This window comes from Ranitomeya imitator, chromosome 1, assembly GCF_032444005.1.
Source record: "Ranitomeya imitator isolate aRanImi1 chromosome 1, aRanImi1.pri, whole genome shotgun sequence".
NCBI classification, from domain to species: Eukaryota; Metazoa; Chordata; class Amphibia; order Anura; family Dendrobatidae; genus Ranitomeya; species Ranitomeya imitator.
Genome location: NC_091282.1, coordinates 1,195,329,509 through 1,195,354,765, shown reverse-complemented (window position 1 = coordinate 1,195,354,765; position 25,257 = coordinate 1,195,329,509). Strand labels below are relative to the sequence as shown.

The window sequence follows — 25,257 nt, the reverse complement described above, 5'->3', positions numbered from 1 at the left end:
ATATACTATGTAGCTGGGCAATATACTACGTGGCTCTGCTATATACTACGTGACTGGGCAATATACTACGTGGCTCTGCTATATACTATGTGGCTGGGCAATATACTACGTAGCTGGGCAATATACTATGTCGCTGGGCAATATACTACGTGACTGGGCAATATACTACGTAGCTGGCCAATATACTACGTGACTGGGCAATATACTACGTGACTGGGCAATATACTACGTGGCCGGGCAATATACTACGTGGCTGGGCAATATACTATGTCGCTGGGCAATATACTATGTTGACATGCATATTCTAGAATACCCGATGCATTAGAATCGGGCCACCATCTAGTGTGTATGTAATTTATATATATATATATTATATATATATATATATATATATATATATATATATATATATATATATATATATATATATATATATACTGTATATATATTTTCTGCCAATGTTTCCTTACTTCGCTGCTCTTTTCTAATTGAAAATGGGTCGTGGTCTCCTGGTGACGCCCTCGGACTTGTATGGTGTAAGAGGAGACAGAAACTCATATCGCAGTTAATGATGATGACTAGACGGTGTCTGACACACATTGCAATGCAAGAGGTCACAATTATGCGACCCTGCCCGAACATTAATAATATATTAATTGATTTATCGTTTAATTTATTAATTGATCGTTACCACCATGAGGCCCTATTCTTCATAAGAGATTAATTTTTACTATATACTGTAACACTAAAGTATTACAGTATATAGAAGAAGCAGTCAAGATTCCCTTGGAGGGGGGGGAGACTAAACAAGTAAATAGTGTAAATTACACATTTAAAAAAATTATTAAAACATGAGCATTTAAATCGCCAGCTCTTCCTAATTTAAAAATCATGAAATACAAAAAAAAAAAAAAAAAAGCTTATTTGGTATTGTCACATCTGTAAAGTATGATATTTTCAAAGTATAAAATTAATGTCCCCATGCGTTAAATGGCATAAAGATTGTGTTTTTTTTTTTTGTTTTTTTTTAATTCTCACTGCTCTGCTCTTTAAAAGTGCAATAAAAACTACAGATTGCCACATAAAAAAAACAAGCCCTCACACATCCCCATTGACAGAAACCTGAAAAAGATTCTGGGTTTCAGAAAATGGGAACACCCAAATATTTAATATAAAATAAATAAAACTAAAAAACCTATATTACTTTGGTATTGCCGTCAGTTTTTGCCATGAATATTGTTAAAATAAAACTAAAAAAAAAACTCGCAGGAAGAAGAGGACCAGGCAAGCGAGCCTCAGAAGCACCAGTCGTGTGTTTTATTTCTCCATCGTCTCATTGGGGGACACAGGACTGTGGGTGTATGCTACTGCCGCCAGGAGGCTGACACTAAGTAGGTATATAAAAAAAAAAAAGTTAGCTGCTCCTCCATAGTATACACCTTGCCACTGGCCCTGACAGCTCCATTTTATGCTTAGTGTCCGTAGGAGGCACATCTCTGGGTTTTCCCAGATGCTTTTTTCTCTGAAGATAAGACAGGGGCGACGGACCCTTTTGAAGGGGTCCGATCTCCCCAAACCAACAACGGGCGAGCACGTGGAGTGTCGCCTCCACGTATCCTCTCCCGCGACGTGGGATTTTTTTGCCGGACTAAGAACCTGACCACCCTGAGGTAACGGAACCCTAGATTGTACAGGCATTCATTCCTTGTCCGTGCGGCCTCCACTTCATCACCAATGCACGACTACGGTGTTTTAAGGAGGCAGACGGTCCATCTCCTCGCCTTCTGAAGGGTGTAAGGAGTTAGGGTGCCTGCACCGTCTTTTAACCCCTCTGTGACCTTAGACGTACTATCCCGTTGAGGTGCCCTGGGCTTATCTGACCCTGGACGGGATAGTACGTCATAGCGATCGGCAGCGCTCACGGGGGGAGCGCCGCCGATCGCGGCCGGGTGTCAGCTGCTTATCGCAGCTGACATCCGGCACTATGTGCCAGGAGCGGTCACGGACCGCCCCCGGCACATTAACCCCTGGCACACCGCGATCAAACATGATCGCGATGTGCCGGCGGTGCAGGGAAGCACCGCGCAGGGAGGGGGCTCCCTGCGGGCTTCCCTGAGCCCCCCGCAGGAACGCGATGTGATCGCGTTGCTGCAGGGGTCTTCCCTCCCTCCCTGCTCTAGCCCCGGATCCAAGATGGCCGCGGATCCGGGTCCTGCAGGGAGGGAGGTGGCTTCACAGAGCCTGCTCAGAGCAGGCACTGTGAAGCCTGCAGCGCTGCTAGTCAGATCAGTGATCTGACAGAGTGCTGTGCAAACTGTCAGATCACTGATCTGTGATGTCCCCCCCTAGGACAAAGTAAAAAAGTAAAAAAAAAATTTTTCCAAATGTGTAGAAAAAAAAAAAAATTCCAAAATAATGAAAAAAAAAATATATATTATTCCCATAAATACATTTCTTCATCTAAATAAAAAAAAAAAACAATAAAAGTGCACATATTTAGTATCGCCGCGTCCGTAACGACCCGACCTATAAAACTGTCCCACTAGTTAACCCCTTCAGTAAACACCGTAAGAAAAAAAAAAAGAGGCAAAAAACAACGCTTTATTATCATACCACCGAACAAAAAGTGGAATAACACGCGATCAAAAACACAGATATAAATAACCATGGTACCGCTGAAAACGACATCTTGTCCCACAAAAAACGAGCCGCCATACAGCATCATCAGCAAAAAAATAAAAAAGTTATAGTCCTGAGAATAAAGCGATGCCAAAATAATTATTTTTTCTGTAAAATAGTTTTTATCGTATAAAAGCGCCAAAACATAAAAAAATGATATAAATGAGGTATCGCTGTAATCGTACTGACCCGAAGAATAAAACTGCTTTATCAATTTTACCAAACGCGGAACGGTATAAACGCCTCCCCCAAAAGAAATTCACGAATAGCTGGTTTTTGGTCATTCTTCCTCACAAAAATCGGAATAAAAAGCGATCAAAAAATGTCACGTGCCCAAAAATGTTTTCAATAAAAACGTCAACTTGTCCCGCAAAAAACAAGACCTCACATGACTCTGTGGACCAAAATATGCAAAAATTATAGCTCTCAAAATGTGGTATTGCAAAAAATATTTTTTGCAATAAAAAGCGTCTTTCAGTGTGTGATGGCTGCCAATCATAAAAATCCGCTAAAAAACTCGCTATAAAAGTAAATCAAACCCCCCTTCATCACCCCCTTAGTTAGGGAAAAATAAAAAAAATGTATTTATTTCCATTTTCCCATTAGGGCTAGGGTTAGGGCTAGGGTTAGGGTTAGGGCTAGAGCTAGGGTTAGGGCTAGGGTTAGGGCTAGGGTTAGGGCTAGGGTTAGGGTTGGGGCTACAGTTGGGGTTCGGGTTGGGGCTAAAGTTAGGGTTAGGGTTTAGATTACATTTACGGTTGGGAATAGGGTTGGGATTAGGGTTAGGGGTGTGTCAGGGTTAGAGGTGTGGTTAGGGTTACCGTTGGAATTAGGGTTAAGGGTGTGTTTAGATTAGGGTTTCAGTTATAATTGGGGGGTTTCCACTGTTTCGGCACATCAGGGGCTCTCCAAACACGACATGGCGTCCGATCTCAATTCCAGCCAATTCTGCGTTGAAAAAGTAAAACAGTGCTCCTTCCCTTCCGAGCTCTCCCGTGTGCCCAAACAGGGGTTTACCCCAACATATGGAGTATCAGCGTACTCAGGACAAATAGGACAACAACTTTTGTGGTCCAATTTCTCCTGTTACCCTTGGGAAAATACAAAACTGGGGGCTAAAAAATAATTTTTGTGGGAAAACAAAAAGTTTTTATTTTCACGGCTCTGCGTTATAAACTGTAGTGAAACACTTGGGGGTTCAAAGTTCTCACAACAAATCTAGATAAGTTCATTGAGGGGTCTAGTTTCCAATATGGGGTCACTTGTGGGGGGTTTCTACTGTTTAGGTACATTAGGGGCTCTGCAAACGCAATGTGACGCCTGCAGACCAATCCATCTAAGTCTGCATTCCAAATGATGCTCCTTCCCTTCCGAGCCCTCCCATGCGCCCAAACGGTGGTTCCCCCCCACATATGGGGTATCAGCGTACTCAGGACAAATTGGACAACAACTTTTGGGGTCCAATTTATCCTGTTACCCTAGGGAAACTACAAAACTGGGGGCTAAAAAATAATTTTTGTGGGAAAAAAATTGTTTTATTTTTATGGCTCTGCATTATAAACTTCTGTGAAGCCCTTGGTGGGTCAAAGTGCTCACCACACCTCTAGATAAGTTCCTTAGGGGGTCTACTCTCCAAAATGGTGTCACTTGTGGGGTGTTTCAATGTTTAGGCACATCAGTGGCTCTCCAAACGCAACATGGCGTCCCATCTCAATTCCTGTCAATTTTGCATTGAAAAGTCAAACGGCGCTCCTTCCCTTCCGAGCTCTCCCATGCGCCCAAACAGTGGTTTACTGCCACATATGGGGTATCAGCGTACTCAGGACAAATTGGACAACAACTTTTGGGGTCCATTTTCTCCTGTTACCCTTGGTAAAATAAAACAAATTGGAGCTGAAGTAAATTTTTTGTGTAAAAAAAGTTAAATGTTCATTTTTATTTAAACATTCCAAAAATTCCTATTAAACACCTGAAGGGTTAATAAACTTCTTGAATGTGGTTTTGAGCACCTTGAGGGGTGCAGTTTTTAGAATGGTGTCACACTTGGGTATTTTCTATCATATAGACCCCTCAAAATGACTTCAAATGAGATGTGGTCCCTAAAAAAAAAAACGGTGTTGTAAAAATGAGAAATTGCTGGTCAACTTTTAACCCTTATAACTCCCTAACAAAAAAAAAAACTTGGTTCCAAAATTATGCTGATGTAAAGGAGACATGTGGGAAATGTTACTTATAAAGTATTTTGTGTGACATATCTCTGTGATTTAATTGCATAAAAATTCAAAGTTTGAAAATTGCGAAATTTTCAAAATTTTCGCCAAATTTCCGTTTTTTTCACAAATAAACGCAGGTAATATCAAAGAAATTTTACCACTATCATGAAGTACAATATGTCACGAGAAAACAATGTCAGAATCACCAGGATCCGTTGAAGCGTTCCGGAGTTATAACCTCATAAAGGGACAGTGGTCAGAATTGTAAAAATTGGCCTGGTCATTGACGTGCAAACCACCCTTGGGGGTAAAGGGGTTAATATTTATATATGTATATATATATTTATATGTGGATTTTTTATGTCTAACCTTATGCGCTGTCAGAGGGCTGCACAGAGGGGGGGGCTCCTGCTTCATCGCGCGTTCTGCTGGCGACTATATCCGGCGCTGTGCTGGTTTCCAGCGTTTTTTCCCCACAAGCAAACTTCAGCAGAGGCATGGGCGGAAGTCCCGCCCCTTTTTTAGGCGGTTTCCTGTTCGCCTGAGGCATTATGGATCTTGTAGTCTGAGCATGGGCGGAAGTCCCGCCCCTTTTTCGGCGGCTTCCTGTTTTCTCTGTACAGCCTGTGGCACTATGGGTCTTGTAGTCTGGGGGAAGTCCCGCCTTCATGGCGACGGTTTATTTCCTGTTTCGAGCACCCAGCTTTCCCGGGAGAGCAGGGGAAAGAGTAAAATCTAGTCCCCTGCTTCGGCCTAAACCGGGTCCATGTGCGGTAACTCCTCCCACTTTTTTCAGGCATCCGCCCTGTGAATTAGTTTATATGTGTGGTTTGCACAGGAGACATGGTTCAGTGTTTGAGAGCATACGGGGACACAGGACTGGGGTAAGTGCTACTTCCCTCAGCCTGACAGCAGTATTTGTTCTAGACCTAGTAGCTCATAAGGAGATACGGAGCATAGCGGCAGCAGCAGCAGCAGCAGCAATAGAGTCATCATGTCTAGAAAGACTAAGACTCACTCAGTTCTGTATACCTCATGCATTACCTGTCAGTCTACTTTTCCGCATGCGCAAAGTAACCACTTCTGTGAGGCTTGTGATTCCGAGCGCGTGCAGGAGCCCCCGTCTGCTACCCTGTCTGCTACCCCGCCGGCTATCCTGCCGGGTGTGCCTGTACCTGGGTCGGCAGTGTCTCCCCCTGAGTGGGTCATATCATTAACGCAGTCTATGGCGTCTCTAACAAAGGCGGTTGAGTCCCTTCAAGCCCCTGTCAGGGACATTCATCCGCCTGTTTTGGAAAGATCCTCCGATTTTCAGGATCCTCCGGCCTGCAGGGGCCGTACTCCCTCTAGGCAGACACAGGGGAAACGATCCCACACAGCGTCTCCCGGTCCGTCAGGTGCATCAGCATCTTTGAATCCTGTCTCTCGATCTCCCTCTCCTGCGGAATTGAGTGAGCACGGTTCGGACTATGACTCAGAGGGGTCTTTTGATTTAGAAGCTCCTGGTTATCAGGAATCTGTTGACAGTCTCATTGAGGCCGTTAACCAGACTTTGGGAGTAGAGGATGTGGCCACCTTACCTTCTGGTCATAAGGTGTCCTTTAAGAAATTCAAGCAACCTCATAAGGTGTTTTCTACTCATCCCGAGTTTGAGGATTTAGTCCAACGTCACATGGAGCGACCGGATAAACGCTGCTTAGGCCAGAAGGCCCTAGGTGCAAGGTATCCGTTCGCTCCAGAGCTTTGTAAAAAGTGGGCAGAATCCCCTTCAGTGGATCCTCCCGTATCCCGTTTGGCCTCTAGTACGTTGCTGTCTCTTCCTAATGGGTCGTCTATTAAGGATCCGACTGATCGGCTCCTAGAGAGTCTAGCTCGGTCTCTGTTTGAGGCTTCAGGGTCAGCCCTCGCACCGTCTTTTGCGGCCACATGGGTTGCCAAAGCTATGATAGCTTGGTCAGAGTCTGTAACTAAGGCTCTTCAGGATAAGGGGTTTCCTGTGGAGGTGATAGAGATGTCAAATCAGATATCTTTAGCAGGAAATTATCTGATTAATGCATCCTTGGATGCGGCAAATTGTTCAGCATTGGCTGCGGCAAATGCTATTGCTATCAGAAGGGCCCTATGGCTAAGAAATTGGCGGGCGGACTCTACTTCAAAGAAGTCCCTTAGGGTACCATCACACTATACGATTTACCTACGATCACGACCAGCGATATGACCTGGCCGTGATCGTAGGTAAATCGTAGTGTGGTCGCTGGGGAGCTGTCACACAGACCGCTCTCCAGCGACCAAGATGCCGAGGTCCCTGGGTAACCAGGGTAAACATCGGGTAACTAAGCGCAGGACCGCGCTTAGTTACCCGATGTTTACCCTGGTTACAAGCGTTAAACTAAAAAAAAACAAACAGCACATACTTACATTCTGGTGTCCGTCAGGTCCCTTGCAGTCTGCTTCCCGCACTCAGTGACTGCCGGCCGTAAAGTGAAAGTGAAAGCACAGCCGCTGTGCTCTGCTTTCACTTTACGGCCGGCAGTCACAGTGCTGGAAGCAGACTGCAAGGGACCTGACGGACACCAGAATGTAAGTATGTGCTGTTTGTTTTTTTTTAGTTTAACGCTTGTAACCAGGGTAAACATCGGGTAACTAAGCGCGGTCCTGTGCTTAGTTACCCGATGTTTACCCTGGTTACAAGCGAACGCATCGCTGGATCGCATCGCTAGATCGCTAGATCGGTGTCACACACACCGATCTAGCGATGACAGCGGGAGATCCAGCGATGAAAGAAAGTTCTAAACGATCTGCTACGACGTATGATTCTCAGCAGGATCCCTGATCGCTGCTGCGTGTCAGACACAGCGATATCGTAACGATATCGCTGGAACGTCACGAATCGTACCGTCGTAGCGATCGAAATGTTATAGTGTGACGGTACCCTTACATCCCTTCCTTATCAAGGTGTCCGTCTTTTTGGCGAAAAATTGGATCAGCTTATATCTGATACCACGGGAGGTAAAAGTAATTTCCTTCCTCAACAAAAGGTTAAGCAACCTTTTCGTCGCCAATTTCAAGCAAGATTTAAATCCTTTCGTAACTCCCGGTGGTCTGCGGCACCAAGCGCAGGTCCCCCAAGTCGGCCTGTCCAAGACCGGGAGCACCAGGTCTCCTATAGGGCCAATCCATTGGCAAGAATGCGGTATCAACCGTCAAGATCTAGGGGATCTAGATATCCTCGATCTTCGGCTAAATGACTGGAGGCAGCCTCTCGTCGCTTCCAACAGAGTAGGCGGTCGCCTACTACTGTTCCATCAGTCCTGGCTGTCAGTTGTTCACGACAGATGGGTAAGAGACCTGGTGGTTTCAGGGTACAAAATAGAGTTTTCCGGTCTCCCTCTAGGCCGGTTTTTTCCGTCCAGTCTTCCCAGTTCAAAAACTCGTCTAAGAGCTTTATTCAGAGCAGTCGAGTCTCTTCAGTCCAACGGGGTCATTGTCCCTGTTCCAAAGGAAGAAAGGTTCAAGGGGTTTTATTCAAATCTGTTTACGGTTCCCAAAAAGAATGGGACCGTGAGACCCATTCTGGACCTAAAGTGTCTAAACAAATTCATCAGCACTCGTCGCTTCCGTATGGAATCTCTCCGCTCGGTCATTGCGGCTATGGAAAGGGGAGAATTCCTGGCTTCCATAGATATTCAAGACGCCTATCTGCACGTTCCTATATTTCCTCCTCATCAAAAATTGCTACGGTTTTCCATAGGCGAGCGACACTTCCAATTCACTGCATTACCTTTCGGGCTCGCCACTGCTCCCAGGGTGTTCACGAAGGTGATGGCAACAGTGGTGTCAATCCTGCACTCTCGAGGCATAGTCATTCTGCCTTACTTAGACGATCTCTTAGTCAAAGGACCAACTTTTCAGGCATGCAGGGACAACGTCAACATCTCTTTGGACACCCTAGCTCGTCTTGGGTGGCTGGTCAATTTAAAGAAGTCATCTCTAGTACCATCTCGGAAGATCTCTTTTTTTAGGGATGATCTTCGACACCTCTCGGGGGCTAACTATTTTACCCCAGGACAAGGTGCTTTGTCTCCGGCAGGAGGTAAAAATTCTTCGGCAGCCAAGTTTCCATTCAATCCGGTTCTGCATGAAGGTCTTGGGCAGGATGGTAGCAGCTATAGAAGCGGTTCCATTCGCCCAATTCCATCTTCGTCCACTCCAACAGGCACTTCTGTCAGCCTTGGACAGGAGTCCTTTGTCTCTCAACCTCAGGTGTCGTCTGGCTCCTGGGGTCAGGCAATCCCTGATATGGTGGATGAGGAGTTCCTCCCTACTTCAGGGGAAAGCCTTTCCTCCAGTTCATTGGCTGGTAGTCACTACGGACGCCAGCCTTCTCGGTTGGGGAGCAGTGTTTCTCCAGCACACGGCTCAGGGTCGTTGGTCCCCAAGGGAATCAACCCTTCCAATCAATCTGTTGGAAATAAGGGCAATTTGGGTGGCTTTGCAGCACTTTCACCATCTTCTGGTGGGTCGCCCGGTGCGGATCCAATCGGACAATGCCACGGCCATGGCCTACGTAAATCATCAGGGGGGCACTCGCAGCAGATCAGCCATGCGCGAGGTAGGACAAGTCCTCCGCTGGGCCGAGAACAATCACTCTGTGATCTCGGCAGTTTACATCCCGGGCAAGGAGAACTGGGCAGCGGACTTTCTGAGCCGACAGGGTCTTGCGCCCGGGGAATGGTCTCTTCACCCGGTTGTTTTTCGGCAGATATGTCTACGCTTGGGAATCCCGGACGTGGATCTAATGGCCACCGGGTCGAATACCAAAGTACCCAGGTTCGTTGCACGGTTTCGAGATCCAGGAGCAATTGCCATAGACGCACTAGTCCTATCTTGGAACCAATTTCGTCTTCCATATCTGTTTCCCCCTCTGGCGCTGCTTCCAAAGGTCGTCAGGAAGATCAAGTTAGAGGGAGTTCCGACAATTCTAGTCGCCCCAGATTGGCCTCGGAGGTCATGGTACGCAGACCTAGTTCAGCTGATCGTCGGGGTTCCTTGGCAGCTACCAATGCAGCCAGATCTTCTGTCACAGGGGCCGATATTCCACCAGAACTTAGAGGCCCTGCGTTTGACGGCTTGGCCGTTGAATCTTGGATTCTGACCCAGGCCGGTTTTTCTCAGAAAGTAGCCTCAACTATGGTTAATGCTCGAAAGACAGCTTCAGCACGCATTTACCACCACACCTGGAAAGTCTTTCTCTCATGGTGCAGGAAGAAGGGTCTTCCTCCTCTTCGGTTTTCCATTCCTAATGTCCTAGCTTTTCTCCAATCTGGTCTAGACTCAGGTCTCGCTCCAAGTACCCTTAGGAGGCAAATATCCGCCTTATCGGTTCTTTTCCAGCGCAGGATCGCTACCAATCTGCAAGTAAAAACTTTTTTGCAGGGAGTCTCTCATATAGTCCCTCCTTACAAAGCTCCGATAGAAGCTTGGGACCTTAATTTGGTCTTGAGTGTTCTTCAGGAACCTCCATTTGAGCCCCTCCAAGATATTCCTTTAAGGTACCTTTCTTGGAAGGTTTTATTTCTGGTAGCTATAACATCCATTAGGCGGGTATCGGAATTAGCGGCCTTGTCCTGTCAAGCGCCGTTTCTACAATTTCATCAGGATAAGGTGGTGCTGAGACCAGCACCTTCCTTTTTGCCAAAAGTAGTCTCCTCATTCCACATTAATGAGGACATTGTCTTGCCTTCTTTTTGTCCTGCGCCTACACACCGGGTGGAAAAAGCTCTCCATACTCTAGATTTGGTGAGAGCTCTGAGAAGATACGTTTCTCGGACCGCTTCTTTTCGAAAGACGGATGTTCTGTTCGTTCTTCCTGCGGGTCATAAAAAGGGACTCGCAGCCTCTAGATCGACCTTAGCCAGATGGATAAGAACCACTATTCAGGAGGCCTACCGTATCAAGGGTGCAGCCATCCCGGCTGGGATCAGGGCACACTCTACTCGGGTGGTAGGGGCTTCCTGGGCGCTTCGGCACCAAGCTTCAGCAGAGCAGGTTTGCAAAGCGGCCACTTGGTCCAGCCTGCACACTTTCTCTAAACATTATAATATCCACACTCAGGCCTCTGCTGATGCAAGTTTGGGAAGGAAAATTCTTCAGGCTGCGGTATCACACCTATAGGCGGTAAGTGCCTAGGGGTTTTCTTCCAGTGAGTCTTCTTCCCACCCTGGGACTGCTTTGGGACATCCCACAGTCCTGTGTCCCCCAATGAGACGATGGAGAAACAGGGATTTTTGTGTTACTCACCGTAAAATCCTTTTCTCCGAGTCGTTCATTGGGGGACACAGCTCCCTCCCTATTCATTTTATTTGTCTATGGGGTTGTTCAGACTATAGTATTATTCTAGACATGTCTTTGCTCTAATGCTGTTTTGTTTTCTCTATCTCCTACTGCTTGTGCACCAAACTGGAGCTGTCAGGGCCAGTGGCAAGGTGTATCCTATGGAGGAGGAGCTAACTTTTTTTTTTTTTTTTTTTTATACCTGCTTAGTGTCAGCCTCCTGGCGGCAGTAGCATACACCCACAGTCCTGTGTCCCCCAATGAACGACTCGGAGAAAAGGATTTTACGGTGAGTAACACAAAAATCCCTGTTTTTTTAACTTTTTTATTTTTTATTATTTTGCTACTAATTTACAGGTAATCCTCCTCAAAATCTGCAATTACCGTATTTGTGTTTTTGTTGTAGAGTTTAATTTCCCCTTTGAATCTGTGACAATAATCTGCACTACAGGTCAATTTCTGCTCCGGAAATTTGCAAATAAAAAATGGATGGGATTTTTTTTAAACTACTACTATATTTTGCTGCTGCTTTTTTTTTTTTTTTTTTTTTGTTTTTCACTTCCCAAATCCGAAGAGAAAATCTGCAGCATTGTTGCTTTTATATCTCAGTAGTGTAAATCTTCTGCATAGCGGTCATATTAGAGGAACACTTTTCCTTCTTGTGCTGCCTGTATGGACCGTGCAGCTCGGGGTTTCTTTTATCACTAGTGATGATCGACCGTGCTGGGATAAAGTGTTATCTGAGCATGCTCAGGTGCTAACCAAGTGTCTTCGGCGTGCTCAAAAAATATGTTTGAGTCCCGGCGGCTGCATGTCTCGTGGCTGTTTGACAGCAACAACACATGGTGGAATTGTCTAACAAACATGGACCCCTGCATGTGTTGTGGCTACAGCGGAGGCTTGCTGGTAGGGCCAGGGACTGATCTTGAGAAGGGAGGAACATTCATAACAGGGACTTCGTTCTACATCTGCTCGGCAAACGATTTTGGAGGGAATTGTGGCACAGTCCTATTCACTTGAGTGTCGTTGTGTTTCAGGTTCCTCTACAGCAAGTAGAGGGGCGCCCGAAAAACTCAGTGGGATACACGTAATGGCAGAGGTCTCTTTAGTCCGCAGATCGGGGAGGGCCCCCTATCAATAACCCTGCAAGGATGCCCATCTACAGCATTTTCTCATAGTCTGAAAAATACAGTATATAAGAAGCAGCGGACCATAAAACGCAACCCAAGTTTAGAGGAGGAAAATAGGGGAAAAATTAATTTTTAACTTTCCATCAGGATCAGGCATGTGAGGGCTCACAGGTGCGTCTTGCAGTCCAAATGTAGCTTTCTGGAGGGCGTTGTTTATAAGCGGGAATGGGGCGATGCTGCGGGCCCTGAGCTGTGGGAAGGGGGTGTCCCCGCAGTGCGGGGCAGGAACGGAGTCCCCGCTGCCCACATTGATCTGGCGGTCTTCAGTAGAATGGTGCCGGAGGTGGCGCATGTGCAGATTGATGCGCATGCGCCAACACCATTTTCCTGAAGCCCACCGCAAGGTCAATGTGCGTACCGGGAGCTCCGCTCCTGCCTCGCACCGCAGTGACACCCCCTTCCCACAGCTCAGACCCCACAGCATCGCCCCACTCCTGCAGCAGCGACCCTGCTCCTGCCTCCTGTGACATCGGTCCGCTGCCGCCGACCCCTGGTAATAAACATTCGGGCTAAAAGATGCACCTCCATTTTCCTTCCAAATTTGGGGGAAAAAGTGTGTCTGAAACATGCAGTATGTCAAGGTGGAATTTCCTGAACATAAAAGGATTATGTCAGCAGGTTTTTACTATGTAATCTGATAGCAGCGTGAAGTAGTAGCTGAGGCTCCAATTCCAGTGTCACTTACTGGGCAACTTGATGTCAGTTTTTACAATCATTGTTTTATTTCTGAATGCTGAGCTCTGTATAACCCCCCCATGTACAGTGTACACAGAAAGCTGCCAATCATTGGTGGGGGCTGGGTTATATAGAACAGGAATACTTCATGGCAGGAGACATCTAGTCCTGTAGTAATAATCTCCTGCTGAGAAGACTGATTTTTATTGAAACAGCATCACACAGCCCGGTAAGGGGCACATCTTTGGAATCAGGGTCTCTCTCCCTACATTATGCTTCTTTCAGATTACTTAGCCCTACGTACACATGAGGTGAAAGTCATCTGGACCTGCCTTCCATCTGATGGATCGTGGGAAGAGACAATTGGGTCATTGAAATTTTAACGGTTGCTGCTTTTTGTTTTAAGGGGAGAGCAGTTGCTCTTCTTTTTCTCTGTTGAAAACACATGAAAGCTCAGCTGGTGGTGGATGGAGTGGAGTGTATGATGGAGTTTAGAGGTAGTGGTCTGACGAACGGTAATTTCATGTGTATGGCCACCTAAGGCAAAAGATGGCTGTCGGCTAATATCTCTGCTAATATCTCATTCAACAAAGATCTATAGAGTTCAGAGATGGTCGTCTGACTAATAAATGGCTAACAGTAATTTTATGTGTATGGCCACCTAACACCGAAGATGGCTCTCAGCTAATATCTCATTCAACAAAGATCTGTGGAGTTCAGAGATAGTGGTCTGACGAACGATAATTTCATGTGGCTGGCCACCTAAGGCAAAAGATGGCTGTTGGCTAATATCTAATTCAACGAAGATCTGTGGAGTTCAGAGATAGTGGTCTGACGAACGATAATTTCATGTGGCTGGCCACCTAAGGCAAAAGATGGCTGTTAGCTAATATCTAATTCAACGAAGATTTGTGGAGTTCAGAGATAGTGGTCTGACGAATGATAATTTCATGTGGTTGGCCACCTAAGGCAAAAGATGGCTGTCAGCCAATATCTCATTCAACAAAGGTCTATCATCAGAGATGGAGATAATCCGCTGCCGGACTGTCCTGACGCCTATTAATCGTAGATGAGTTTGAGAATCACACCGACAACAGGTTTTAAAATCTGCTTTGAGATTTCCCATCTTCTAGACATATCTTTTGTCTTGAGAGCTTTACAAATACAAGAGTTCCAGTCGCTGTCCTCATGTGCCATAAGTGCCAAGGAAATGGTTGGACAAAATGAAGATGAATCGCATTCACAAAATGTTGGCCACACACATGGAAGAATGTCATTCTATTACTGACTATTTGTGAATTTGTGAATCTGGTAGAAGGTTTACACAGTAAAATATCGATATTTGCAGATGATACAAAACTATGTAAAGCAGTTAATACAAGAGAAGATAGTATTCTGCTACAGATAGATCTGGATAAGTTGGAAACTTGGGCTGAAAGGTGGCAGATGAGGTTTAACAATGATAAATGTAAGGTTATACACATGGGAAGAAGGAATCAATATCACCATTACACACTGAACGGGAAACCACTGGGTAAATCTGACAGGGAGAAGGACTTGGGGATCCTAGTTAATGATAAACTTACCTGGAGCAGCCAGTGCCAGGCAGCAGCTGCCAAGGCAAACAGGATCATGGGGTGCATTAAAAGAGGTCTGGATACACATGATGAGAGCATTATACTGCCTCTGTACAAATCGCTAGTTAGACCGCACATGGAGTACTGTGTCCAGTTTTGGGCACCGGTGCTCAGGAAGGATATAATGGAACTAGAGAGAGTACAAAGGAGGGCAACAAAATTAATAAAGGGGATGGGAGAACTACAATACCCAGATAGATTAGCGAAATTAGGATTATTTAGTTTAGAAAAAAGACGACTGAGGGGCGATCTAATAACCATGTATAAGTATATAAGGGGACAATACAAATATCTCGCTGAGGATCTGTTTATACCAAGGAAGGTGACGGGCACAAGGGGGCATTCTTTGCGTCTGGAGGAGAGAAGGTTTTTCCACCAACATAGAAGAGGATTCTTTACTGTTAGGGCAGTGAGAATCTGGAATTGCTTGCCTGAGGAGGTGGTGATGGCGAACTCAGTCGAGGGGTTCAAGAGAGGCCTGGATGTCTTCCTGGAGCAGAACAATATTGTATCATACAATTAGGTTCTGTAGAAGGACGTAGATCTGGGGATTTATTATGATGGAATATAGGCTGAACTGGATGGACAAATGTCTTTTTTCGGCCTTACTAACTATGTTACTATGTTACTATGTTACTATGTAATGACACCACTCAGTTTTGCCTATTTTGGGACTAAATTACTTTCCAAATGAACTTTTCCTTACCTGCTATTCCTTCATTTTTAACACCCTCACGCTATACGGCCTGACCCTTCCAGTGCCGGATGCTGTACTGAAGACTACTTATTAGTCACATGTCTTTGTACTATGGGCAAGAGCGAATGATTGGCCCATTTTTCTTTTATTTACTGAGAAAAAAGTAAATTTTTACTTTTCTATTAGAGAAACTATCGAATTTTGGATGACTTGTCACTAACTATAACCAGTCGCTGTATGGAAGGACTGGATTTCTAGGAGCCGTGTTTATTGGTGACGTTTCTAACTATTGACACATCTGTTATCTCACATATATAAAAGCTGTTTCTAGTCAATTAGGGAAAATAATACTGGTAAAAATTTAAAAGCAAGGAAATGGAAGACGAGGGTCCTATGTAATTAGTAAGAGGAATTCCTTCTATTCCTGGGGGAAACAAGTCACTTTTTTTATTTTGTTGTCATTTGGTAGTGGATCTGGGACAGTGTGTGAAATGTTAGACGTTGTGTTCTTCCATTCACAGAAAGATTTTGCCCAGTTAAGCCCCAAGCTTTTGGTAATTCCTTGGGTGCGCCTTAGGGCTCATTCAGACTTCGGTTTTCCCGTGTGAGTGCTAACCGTGCTTTTCACGCACAGTTCTCATACCTATGACCGTCTATGGGGCTGTTCACGCGTCCTACTTTTTCATTGGAAAGTAAATATCAGAAACCTGTCCGATAGTTGGATCAATATCGATAGTTCAAGTTTATAATTCCGTGAAAAAATTCGGACCTCACTTGGAAGCCAATTTCACTGACTGTCGGAAAGGAAAAGGTGGAGAAACTTTTTTTTTTTTCTCTCTCTCTCTCTGAAGATACTTGGACCACATTCTGATCAATCTCTGATCAAACTGTAATCCCAAGAAACCATGCGTGTCTCGTACGCGGAAGAAGCGGACATGTGAATGCAAATCGGTCTGAATGAGCCTTTAGGACTAATAGACGTCTGTGCAAATCAGTCCAACCATGGAGCACAATGCATGGACTGACCACGGCTCTCCTGACCGGAGCATGACCACTTCATATGAGGATTGGGAGAGCCACAGCCAGTCTGTGCATTGCGGTCTGTGGTTGGACTCATGAGTCCTTAAAGGACTCACTAGAGGGCGTGGCAACGCTCCATACACGTGTATGCAGAGCGAGGCCGAGGCGTATGTTTAACTCATACATATCCATCTGAAACAGGCAGATTGGGACAACCCAATCCAAATCAATAAGTGACTGCAGGCTTATGAATCCCCCCCCCCAGCACACGCACTGTGCGCTGCGGAGATTCACCGGTTTCAGATCCAGGACCGGAGGGTTTGTGTGAGTTAAGCATACGCCTCGGCCAGTGGGCGTGGCCTCGCTCTGCATACACGTGTATGGGGTGAGGCTTGGCCCTCTAGATGGCCAAGCCCACGGGCTGGCCGCATCACTAGACTGGGCACTTCTTTGGCTCGATACCAGCTGCCCGTAGGCAAACATTGACCGAACCCACCATTTTTGGAAGGATTGACGTGTGGGGGTTGTCCCATAAGGGGCTCTGTCAGCACAGAATGCTTGTTCAAACTAAGTCCCGCCACTCGGTGCCAATCATTTATATACATCTCTCCACCTACTTGTTTCCGCTCTCTCCGCTCCCCCTCTTCGTTGATTGACAGCTGTGGCTTCATAGAGATAAGGAAGGGTGGAGATAGATGGAAGGTATTTATTAATGATTGACCCCACCGTGAAGGACCAAGCACCTATACTTTGTTGGAACAGTCATCCTGTGCGGACAGTCCCGTTAATTGTGGATGACAGGTGGGAGAAAGGATCAGGCATGTTGTATTTCAACATGCCTGATCTTTATCATGTAAGATATACCAGAGAGCTGCTGAGCAGCCACGTGTATGAGGAATCAGATGTGGTCGATCTTTAGCCGAGAGATCTTCCACCTGGCCCCTCTCATATACACAGCCACAACACATGCAGGGATTGCCTGTTTATTAGGTGTACTAGATTGTGGTCCGATTCTAACGCATCGGGTATTCTAGAATATGCATATCCCTGTAGTATATGGACAATGATGATTCCAAAATTCGCGGCAGACTGTGCCCGTCGCTGATTGGTCGAGGCAACCTTTATGACATCATCGTCGCCATGGCAACCATTATGACATCATCGTCGCTGTGCCCGTTGCTGATTGGTCGAGGCCGCCAGAGATGCGGGATGTCTACGTCCTTTATGACCTCATCGTCGCTGTGCCCGTCGCTGATTGGTCAAGGCCTGGTGGCCCGATTCTAACGCATCGGGTATTCTAGAATATGCATGTCCCCGTAGTAAATGGACAATGATGATTCCAGAATTCGCGGCAGACTGTGCCCGTCGCTGATTGGTCGAGGCAACCTTTATGACATCATCGTCGCCATGGCAACCATTATGACATCTACGTCGATACTGTGCCCGTCGCTGAATCAGAAACATGGGATTTCTACGTCCTTTATGACATCATTATGACATAATCGTCGCTGTGCCCGTCACTGATTGGTCGAGGCCTGGCGGCCTCGACCAATCAGAGACGCGGGATGTCTACGTCGATGCTGTGCCCATCACTGATTGGTCGAGGCCTGGCGGCCTCGACCAATCAGAGAGGCGGGATTTCCAGACAGACAGACAGACAGACAGACGGAAAAACCCTTAGACAATTATATATATAGATGAGGTGCCCGATGGCGTCTCCCTGGCTGCATCTAAACTCCAAAAAACAGCGCTCTATCTGCTTGACCATACACCATTCCTCCTCAGATCCTCCCAATCTCCATGGGTCCTGGTGTTAATCTTATCTATGTTAATGCAATTATCTGAATCTTAGGGTACCGTCACACACTGCCATTTCGATCGCTACGACGGTACGATTCGTGACGTTTTAGCGATATCGTTACGATATCGCTGTGTCTGACACGCAGCAGCGATCAGGGATCCTGCTGAGAATCGTACGTCGTAGCAGATCGTTTAGAACTTTCTTTTGTCGCTGGATCTCCCGCTGGCATCGCTAGATCGGTGTGTGTGACACCGATCTAGCGATGCGATCTAGCGATGCGTTCGCTTGTAACCAGGGTAAACATCGGGTTACTAAGCGCAGGACCGCGCTTAGTAACCCGATGTTTACCCTGGTTACAAGCGTAAAACTAAAAAAAAACAAACAGCACGTACTTACATTCTGGTGTCCGTCAGGTCCCTTGCCGTCTGCTTCCCGCACTGTGACTGCCGGCCGTAAAGTGAAAGCAGAGCACAGCGGCGACGTGCTTTCACTTTCACTTTACGGCCGGCAGTCACAGTGCGGGAAGCAGACGGCAAGGGACCTGACGGACACCGGAATGTAAGTACGTGCTGTTTGTTTTTTTTTAGTTTTACGCTTGTAACCAGGGTAAACATCGGGTTACTAAGCGCGGTCCTGCGCTTAGTAACCCGATGTTTACCCTGGTTACCCGGGTACCTCGGCATCGTTGATCGCTGGAGAGCTGTCTGTGTGACAGCTCTCCAGCGACCACACTACGATTTACCTATGATCACGGCCAGGTCATATCGCTGGTCGTGATCGTAGGTAAATCGTATAGTGTGACGGTACCCTTAGCTGGTGTCCGCTACCTCCTCCGCCATCCACAGATAACCGCGATTATTAACATTTGTCATAAGCTGTGAGGGTATGGGTCTCCTAGATGCAGAATGAGTAGATTGCACAGGACTTGTCTATATAATAACTCTGATAACACGGATCTCTTCTCTTTCAGGGCGTTCTCCTGGTCTACGACATCACCAACTATCAGAGCTTCGAGAACCTGGAGGATTGGTTTTCGATGGTAAAGAAAGTAAACGAAGAATCAGAAACGCAACCGTTTGTTGCACTTGTAGGCAATAAGAGTAAGTCCAATGTAGGGACTCGGATTTGTGTATTTCCAAGTTGTCAACTCCAGAACAAATTAACGTCACTCTTCTTTTTTATTATTATTATTATTATTATTATTATTATTATTATTATTATTTAATCCAGCCCACAATACCATTAGACTTAAAGGATATGGCCCTCTTTTGGAGTCAATTATTTAATATTTTTAATAAATATATAGTTTGCTTTTATTGAAAATTATGCACCTTTTTGCCTACACTGTAGCGTCTGTGTTGCGTTGTTTATTGCTGGTTACAGAAGGAGTTAACCGAGATTCCATTGTTGAGCTCGTTCTTACAGAGAGTTTTGTGGTTATAAATGAACCGAGATGATCTCCCAAAGAGGAAGGTAAGGTTTAAGACGTTCGGCTCAACTAACGTGGTCATAAGTCAGCGATGGGCTCAGAAGAGCAAAGATAAGAGTGATAAACTCTACAGTCAGAGCAAGCTTACTGACAGATTCTCTGTTAACTCCTTCTGCTGCCATAGACCGTGCAACACATACGGCTATAAGAGGCAAATGGTCTCAAATTGTTAATGAAACCAATAGTAAAATACATTTTTGCGTTTGAAAGGATTGTCCACAGGATAGGTGATCGCTTACTGACTGCTGGGACACGCAACGATTGGCACATCAGGGCTTTTTATCCTACACTATGCACTTATTCCATTAAGAATGGAGCTGCAGTACACATGCCCGATCGCCAGCCCGTTCATTCTCTATGGGGCTGCCATAGAAAACCAAGTATAGCGCTCAGCAGCTGCATAGAAAATGAATGGAGCGGCGGTAGAGGAGGTGCATTACTGATCTATTCTTAAGGGGACATAAGTGACCCTCACCGATCAACAGGTTATCACGTATCATGTGGATGGTACGAAATTAAGGTGAACAAGGCTCAGCTGATCACTTTTGTTTTAGTGGGGGTATCAGCCACCAGACCACCAGTGATCAAAACTTCTGACTAGTTGCTATGTCAAAAGTGTTGTTTGTTTTTTGTTTCTTTTTAATGAAGGGTATGCTTTTAATTGTGGCTTCTGATATTGTAAGACAAATTGACAAATAAAAGAGGCTGTAGCTTCTTCACTACTGTATTTGACCCAATGGTGCCCATATGATACATTTGGCAGTGCCACAACAGTCTTATTGGAGAAGACACAATGTTGCATTAATCGGATGGCTGGATATTAATCTTCTTCCATATTTCTGTGGTGACTTTCACAGAACAGTTTAGTATTGCGCCCATCATTGCTCAGTTGTTAGTGCTGGCGCCTTGCCGTGCTAGTGCCTTGCCGTGCTGGCGCCTTGCCGTGCTGGCGCCTTGCCGTGCTGGTTTCTTGCCGTGCTGATTTCTTGCCGTGCTGGCGCCTTGCCTTGCTGGTTTCTTGCCGTGCTGGTTTCTTGCCGTGCTGGTTTCTTGCCGTGCTGGTTTCTTGCCGTGCTGGTTTCTTGCCGTGCTGGTTTCTTGCCGTGCTGGTTTCTTGCCGTGCTGATTTCTTGCCGTGCTGGCGCCTTGCCTTGCTGGTTTCTTGCCGTGCTGGCGCCTTGCTGTGCTGGTTTCTTGCCGTGCTGGTTTCTTGCCGTGCTGGTTTCTTGCCGTGCTGGGGTCCAGGATTCTATTCTAACCAATATGAATTGATATATTTTGTGGCTTTCCTTGGCTTATTCTGACACGCTCCCCTACCACAAAAAAACAATGACGGTAATTTGATTCCTATAAAATTGACTCTACTAAATTCCCCATACACGTTAGATGGCTGTCAGCCGAACGACGCTGCTGGCAATCTTTCAGCTGACGGCCATCTCAACCGTCTTTTTCATACGCGGGATTATTTACTCGACCTGAGAGAGCCTCCGACAGACATGTTTTTTTGTTTTATCTCCAGGAGAACAATGCGATCATTAGTCCAAAATCGGACATGCGTGATCGACACCTCTCCCGACCATCTGTTGACCGGCGCCCCCATACACTATCGACAGGTTAAGCCGTTACTAGTCTGTGTTTAGGGGATGAAAAGTGAGAAAAGTTCATCACTAACGTTGGCTGTTATAGTACCGTCTGATTTCAGCATCCCCCATCTACGACAAACCAAATTACGGTGAACTGGATGCATTGACACCCATTCCAGTAACTATGGAGGTACCGCAGTCAGACCCCCACTGATCTGACGCGCCTCACCTTGCGGCACTTTCTACGTCCTACGTGTTACAAATCTGCGTTCCTTGAGCTTATATTCATGTTCGTAAGTAACCCTGCCTGTCTCGCCTGTTCACTCTCTGAGATGCCTCCACAAGTGTCAGGCCGACATTCCCAGCAGAGATATTCTAAACAGATATTAACCCAGGATGTATGGGGGCTGCACTTCCATTGATTTATAGCCCCCCGTGTCTCGGGGCCAGTGGTTATCTCCAACCTCTAGCCAGGTTAGGAATTATCAGGCACCAGGGTACCACGGATGGATGAATGATTTCACCATGAAGATATTAACCAGACCTGTTCCCCGGGTCTCTAATATGGACTAATAAGTCAGATTTTTAAACAGTCCTCTTGACAGACGGGGGCAAGGAGAGGAGAGTGTCAACCCTAATTAAGAATGTTGACGGGATGTACTCTACAACCTTGATTGATCTTCTCAGTATGGATATCTCCCTGCAAAAAGCCATGGTCTTACACCGTGAAGTTTAAAGGTTACGCGCTAATGTACTTTGTAACTGGAGTTCTCAGCTTCCAGCCATGATCTATGAGTAGGACACTTCTCTTGGAGACCAACTTGTGAATAGTTGGCTTAGCTTAATGCTCGGGACACTGTTTGTTTCTAATAACTATATACAGCTCTGGCAAAAATTAAGAGACCACTTCAAAATGTTCAGTTTGTCTGATTTTTCTCTTTATAGGTATATTTTTGAGTAAAATGTAAATTGTTCTTTTATTCTATAAACTTCTGACAACGTGTCTCCGAAGTTCCAAGCAATACATTTTGTATTTTATTTTCTGAAAAGGAGAAATGGTCAAAATAAAAAATGACCAGTGCTTTCAGACCTCAAATAATGCAAAGAAAACAAGTTCATAATCATTTAGAAACAACAATACTAATGTTTTAACTCAAGAAGAGTTCAGAAATCAATATATTGTGGAATAACCATGATTTTTAATCACAGCTTTCATGCGTCTTGGCATGCTTTCCACCAGTCTTTCACACTGCTTTTTGCCAGGGGTTTTCAATGGGTTTCAGGTCTGGAGGTTGGGTGGCCCATGGCAGGGATTTGATGTGGGGGTCCTTCATCCACACCTTGATTGAACTAGCTGTGTGGCATAGCGCATTGTCCTGCTGGAAAATCCAGTCCTCAGAGTTGGGGAACATTGCCTGAGCAGAAGGAATCAACTGTTTTTCCAGGATAACCTTGTATGCGGCTTGATTCATACGTTCTTCGCAAAGATTAACCTGCCCAATTCCAGCCTTGCTGAAGCATCCCCAGATTATCACCGATCCTCCACCAAATTTCACAATGGGTGCAAGACACTGTGGCTCTCCAGGTCTCCGTCTAACCATCAGGTGTTGGGCAAAGCTGAAAATTAGACACATCAGAGAAGATTACCTTACTCCTGTCTTCTATGGTCCAATCCTTATGGTCTTTGGCAAACCTCAGCCTGGCTTCCTTTGCTTCTCAATGATGAAAGGCTTTTTCTAGCTTTACATGACTTGAGTCCTGCCTCTAGGAGCCTGTTATGAACTGTTCTTGCCGTGCACTTCACCTCAGCTGCCATTTGCCATTCCTTTTGTAGGTCACTTGATGTCATCCTGCAGTTGCTGAGTGACATTAGAATAAGATGACGGCCATCCCGGTCAGTGGAGAGTCGTTTTTGCCCTCTGCCGATCTGTAGCTTTGTTGTCCCCAATTTCTGCTGCTTGACCTTGTTGTAATAGACTGCCGTCTTAGAAATTTTAAGGATGGAGGTAACATGATGCTCACTGTGTCCCTCTGCTAGTAAAGTCAGAATTGAGCCCTTCTTTTCCTCACTCAACCATGCCAAAGGCGTTGGAAAGAAAAGTTTTAAGTTATTTTTTCATTCCGATTACTTTTGGGATATTACTAGCACTTGTTTTTCCATTCTGCTTGTCCTGTTGCATTTGGATTGTGAATACCACAGCAGGGTTTTTTATACTTTCCTCTGTTAAATAAGATTTGGTTCAGGTGATCAGCTAATCAGAAGCACATTAAGTAGAATGAGGTGTAATATATATATATATATATATATATATATATATATATATATATATATATATATATATATATTTTATTATTATTATAATATATTTTTTTTTTTTTTTCAGGCCGAGGTGGAAATGAATGAATTTGAATGCTTTAAAAAATAGGTGTTAATGGGTTTGGTAGTATTGTTAAGATACAAAATGTAAAATGAATGAAAAACAGAGAGATCTGATTCCAATCAATATTTGATGTGACCGCCCTTTAACCTTTTAAAACAGTACCAGGTCATGTCTTTAAGGCACACTTGCATCGGGACTTTGCGGGATTGTAATAATAGAAAGTGCTCGGCACTAAAATATATCAGAAGAAATGGTTTTATTGTGATCCAATCCAACAAACATTGTAACGTTTCGACCCTAAAGTAGGGGTCTCTTTCAAACTCCGATTGCAGAGGGATATGCTTTAGATCAGGGGTGTCAAACTGCATTCCTCGAGGGCTGCAAACAGGTCATGTTTTCAGGATTTCCTTGCATTGCACAGGTGATAATTTAATCACCTGCCGAGAATGATTCCAGCACCTTGTGCAATGCTAAGGAAATCTTGAAAACACGCATGGTTTGAGGCTCTCGAGGAATGCAGTTTGACACCCCTGCTTTAGATGGCTGTGCGCGAACAACCACGTGCAGTGTATGCTTTTCACAGCTCTGCGATCTGAAGCATAACCCTCTGTAATCCGGGCTTGAAAAAGACCCCTACTTTAGGGTCGAAATGTTACAATTTTTGTTTGACTGCATCACAATAAAGGCGTGTCTTCTGATGTATTTGAGTGCCGAAAACTTTGCATTTTTACTTCTACGGAGTGGAACTCGTACTCGAGCACCCTGTCTAGAGTGCTGTTTATCCAAATTTAATTTCTTTGCAGGATTGAAGTCGGGTGTATGAGTAACCAATAGTCATGAGCGAACGTGCTCGGATAAGGTGTTCTCCGAGGATACTTGTGTGCTAACTGAGTGTCTTCAGTGTACTCGTAGAATAAGTTTGAGTCCCCGCGACTGCATCTCTCATGGCTGTTCGACCCCTGTTTGTTAGGTAATCCCTGCATGTGTTGTGGCTGTCGAAAAGCCGCGGGACATGCCCGTGCGATGACTCGAACATATTATTCGAGTACGCTGAAGAAACTCGTTTGGCACACGAGCATGCTTGGATAACACCTTATCCGACCACCTTCGCTCATTACTAGTGACCAATTATACCAAACAGGTGATAATGATCATTTTCATATGTCTGCTGAAACATTAACCAAAACAGAAACGTCTATGTAAAAGGCTTAAAACTGGGTGAGGAACAGCCCAACTCTGCTACAAATGAGAGGCTGTGGAAGACAGTTTCATGTCACAGGTCATTCACCATGACCCAGCTTCTATTGCTTTTGCCGTTGTCTGTTGGCTTGGCTGCCCAAAAATGATAGCCAACTTTTCCATATGCAGTTTAGCAGACAGGAGAGCAAGAGCAGAGAGGCAAAACCCCACTTCCTGTAATCCATCTTGATGTCTTCTGCTGGAGATGGATTACACTTGACAACAGGCAAGGGCAGAAAATGCTGTAATCTCTTGGTGTCTCTGCTGCTGGAGATGGATTACACTTGACAACAGGCAAGGACAGAAAATGCTGTAATCTC

General features: G+C 45.4%; 1 protein-coding gene across 1 annotated transcript in view; it reads left to right on the top strand.

Annotated features, from left to right (window-relative positions):
* Positions 1–25,257, top strand: part of RAB28 (RAB28, member RAS oncogene family) — a 159,793-nt gene that overhangs the window by 33,814 nt on the left and 100,722 nt on the right. Inside the window, exon 4 of the mRNA XM_069744857.1 lies at positions 19,216–19,345. Coding sequence (XP_069600958.1) covers positions 19,216–19,345 — 130 coding nt within the window. The remainder of the gene's footprint in view (positions 1–19,215; positions 19,346–25,257) is intronic.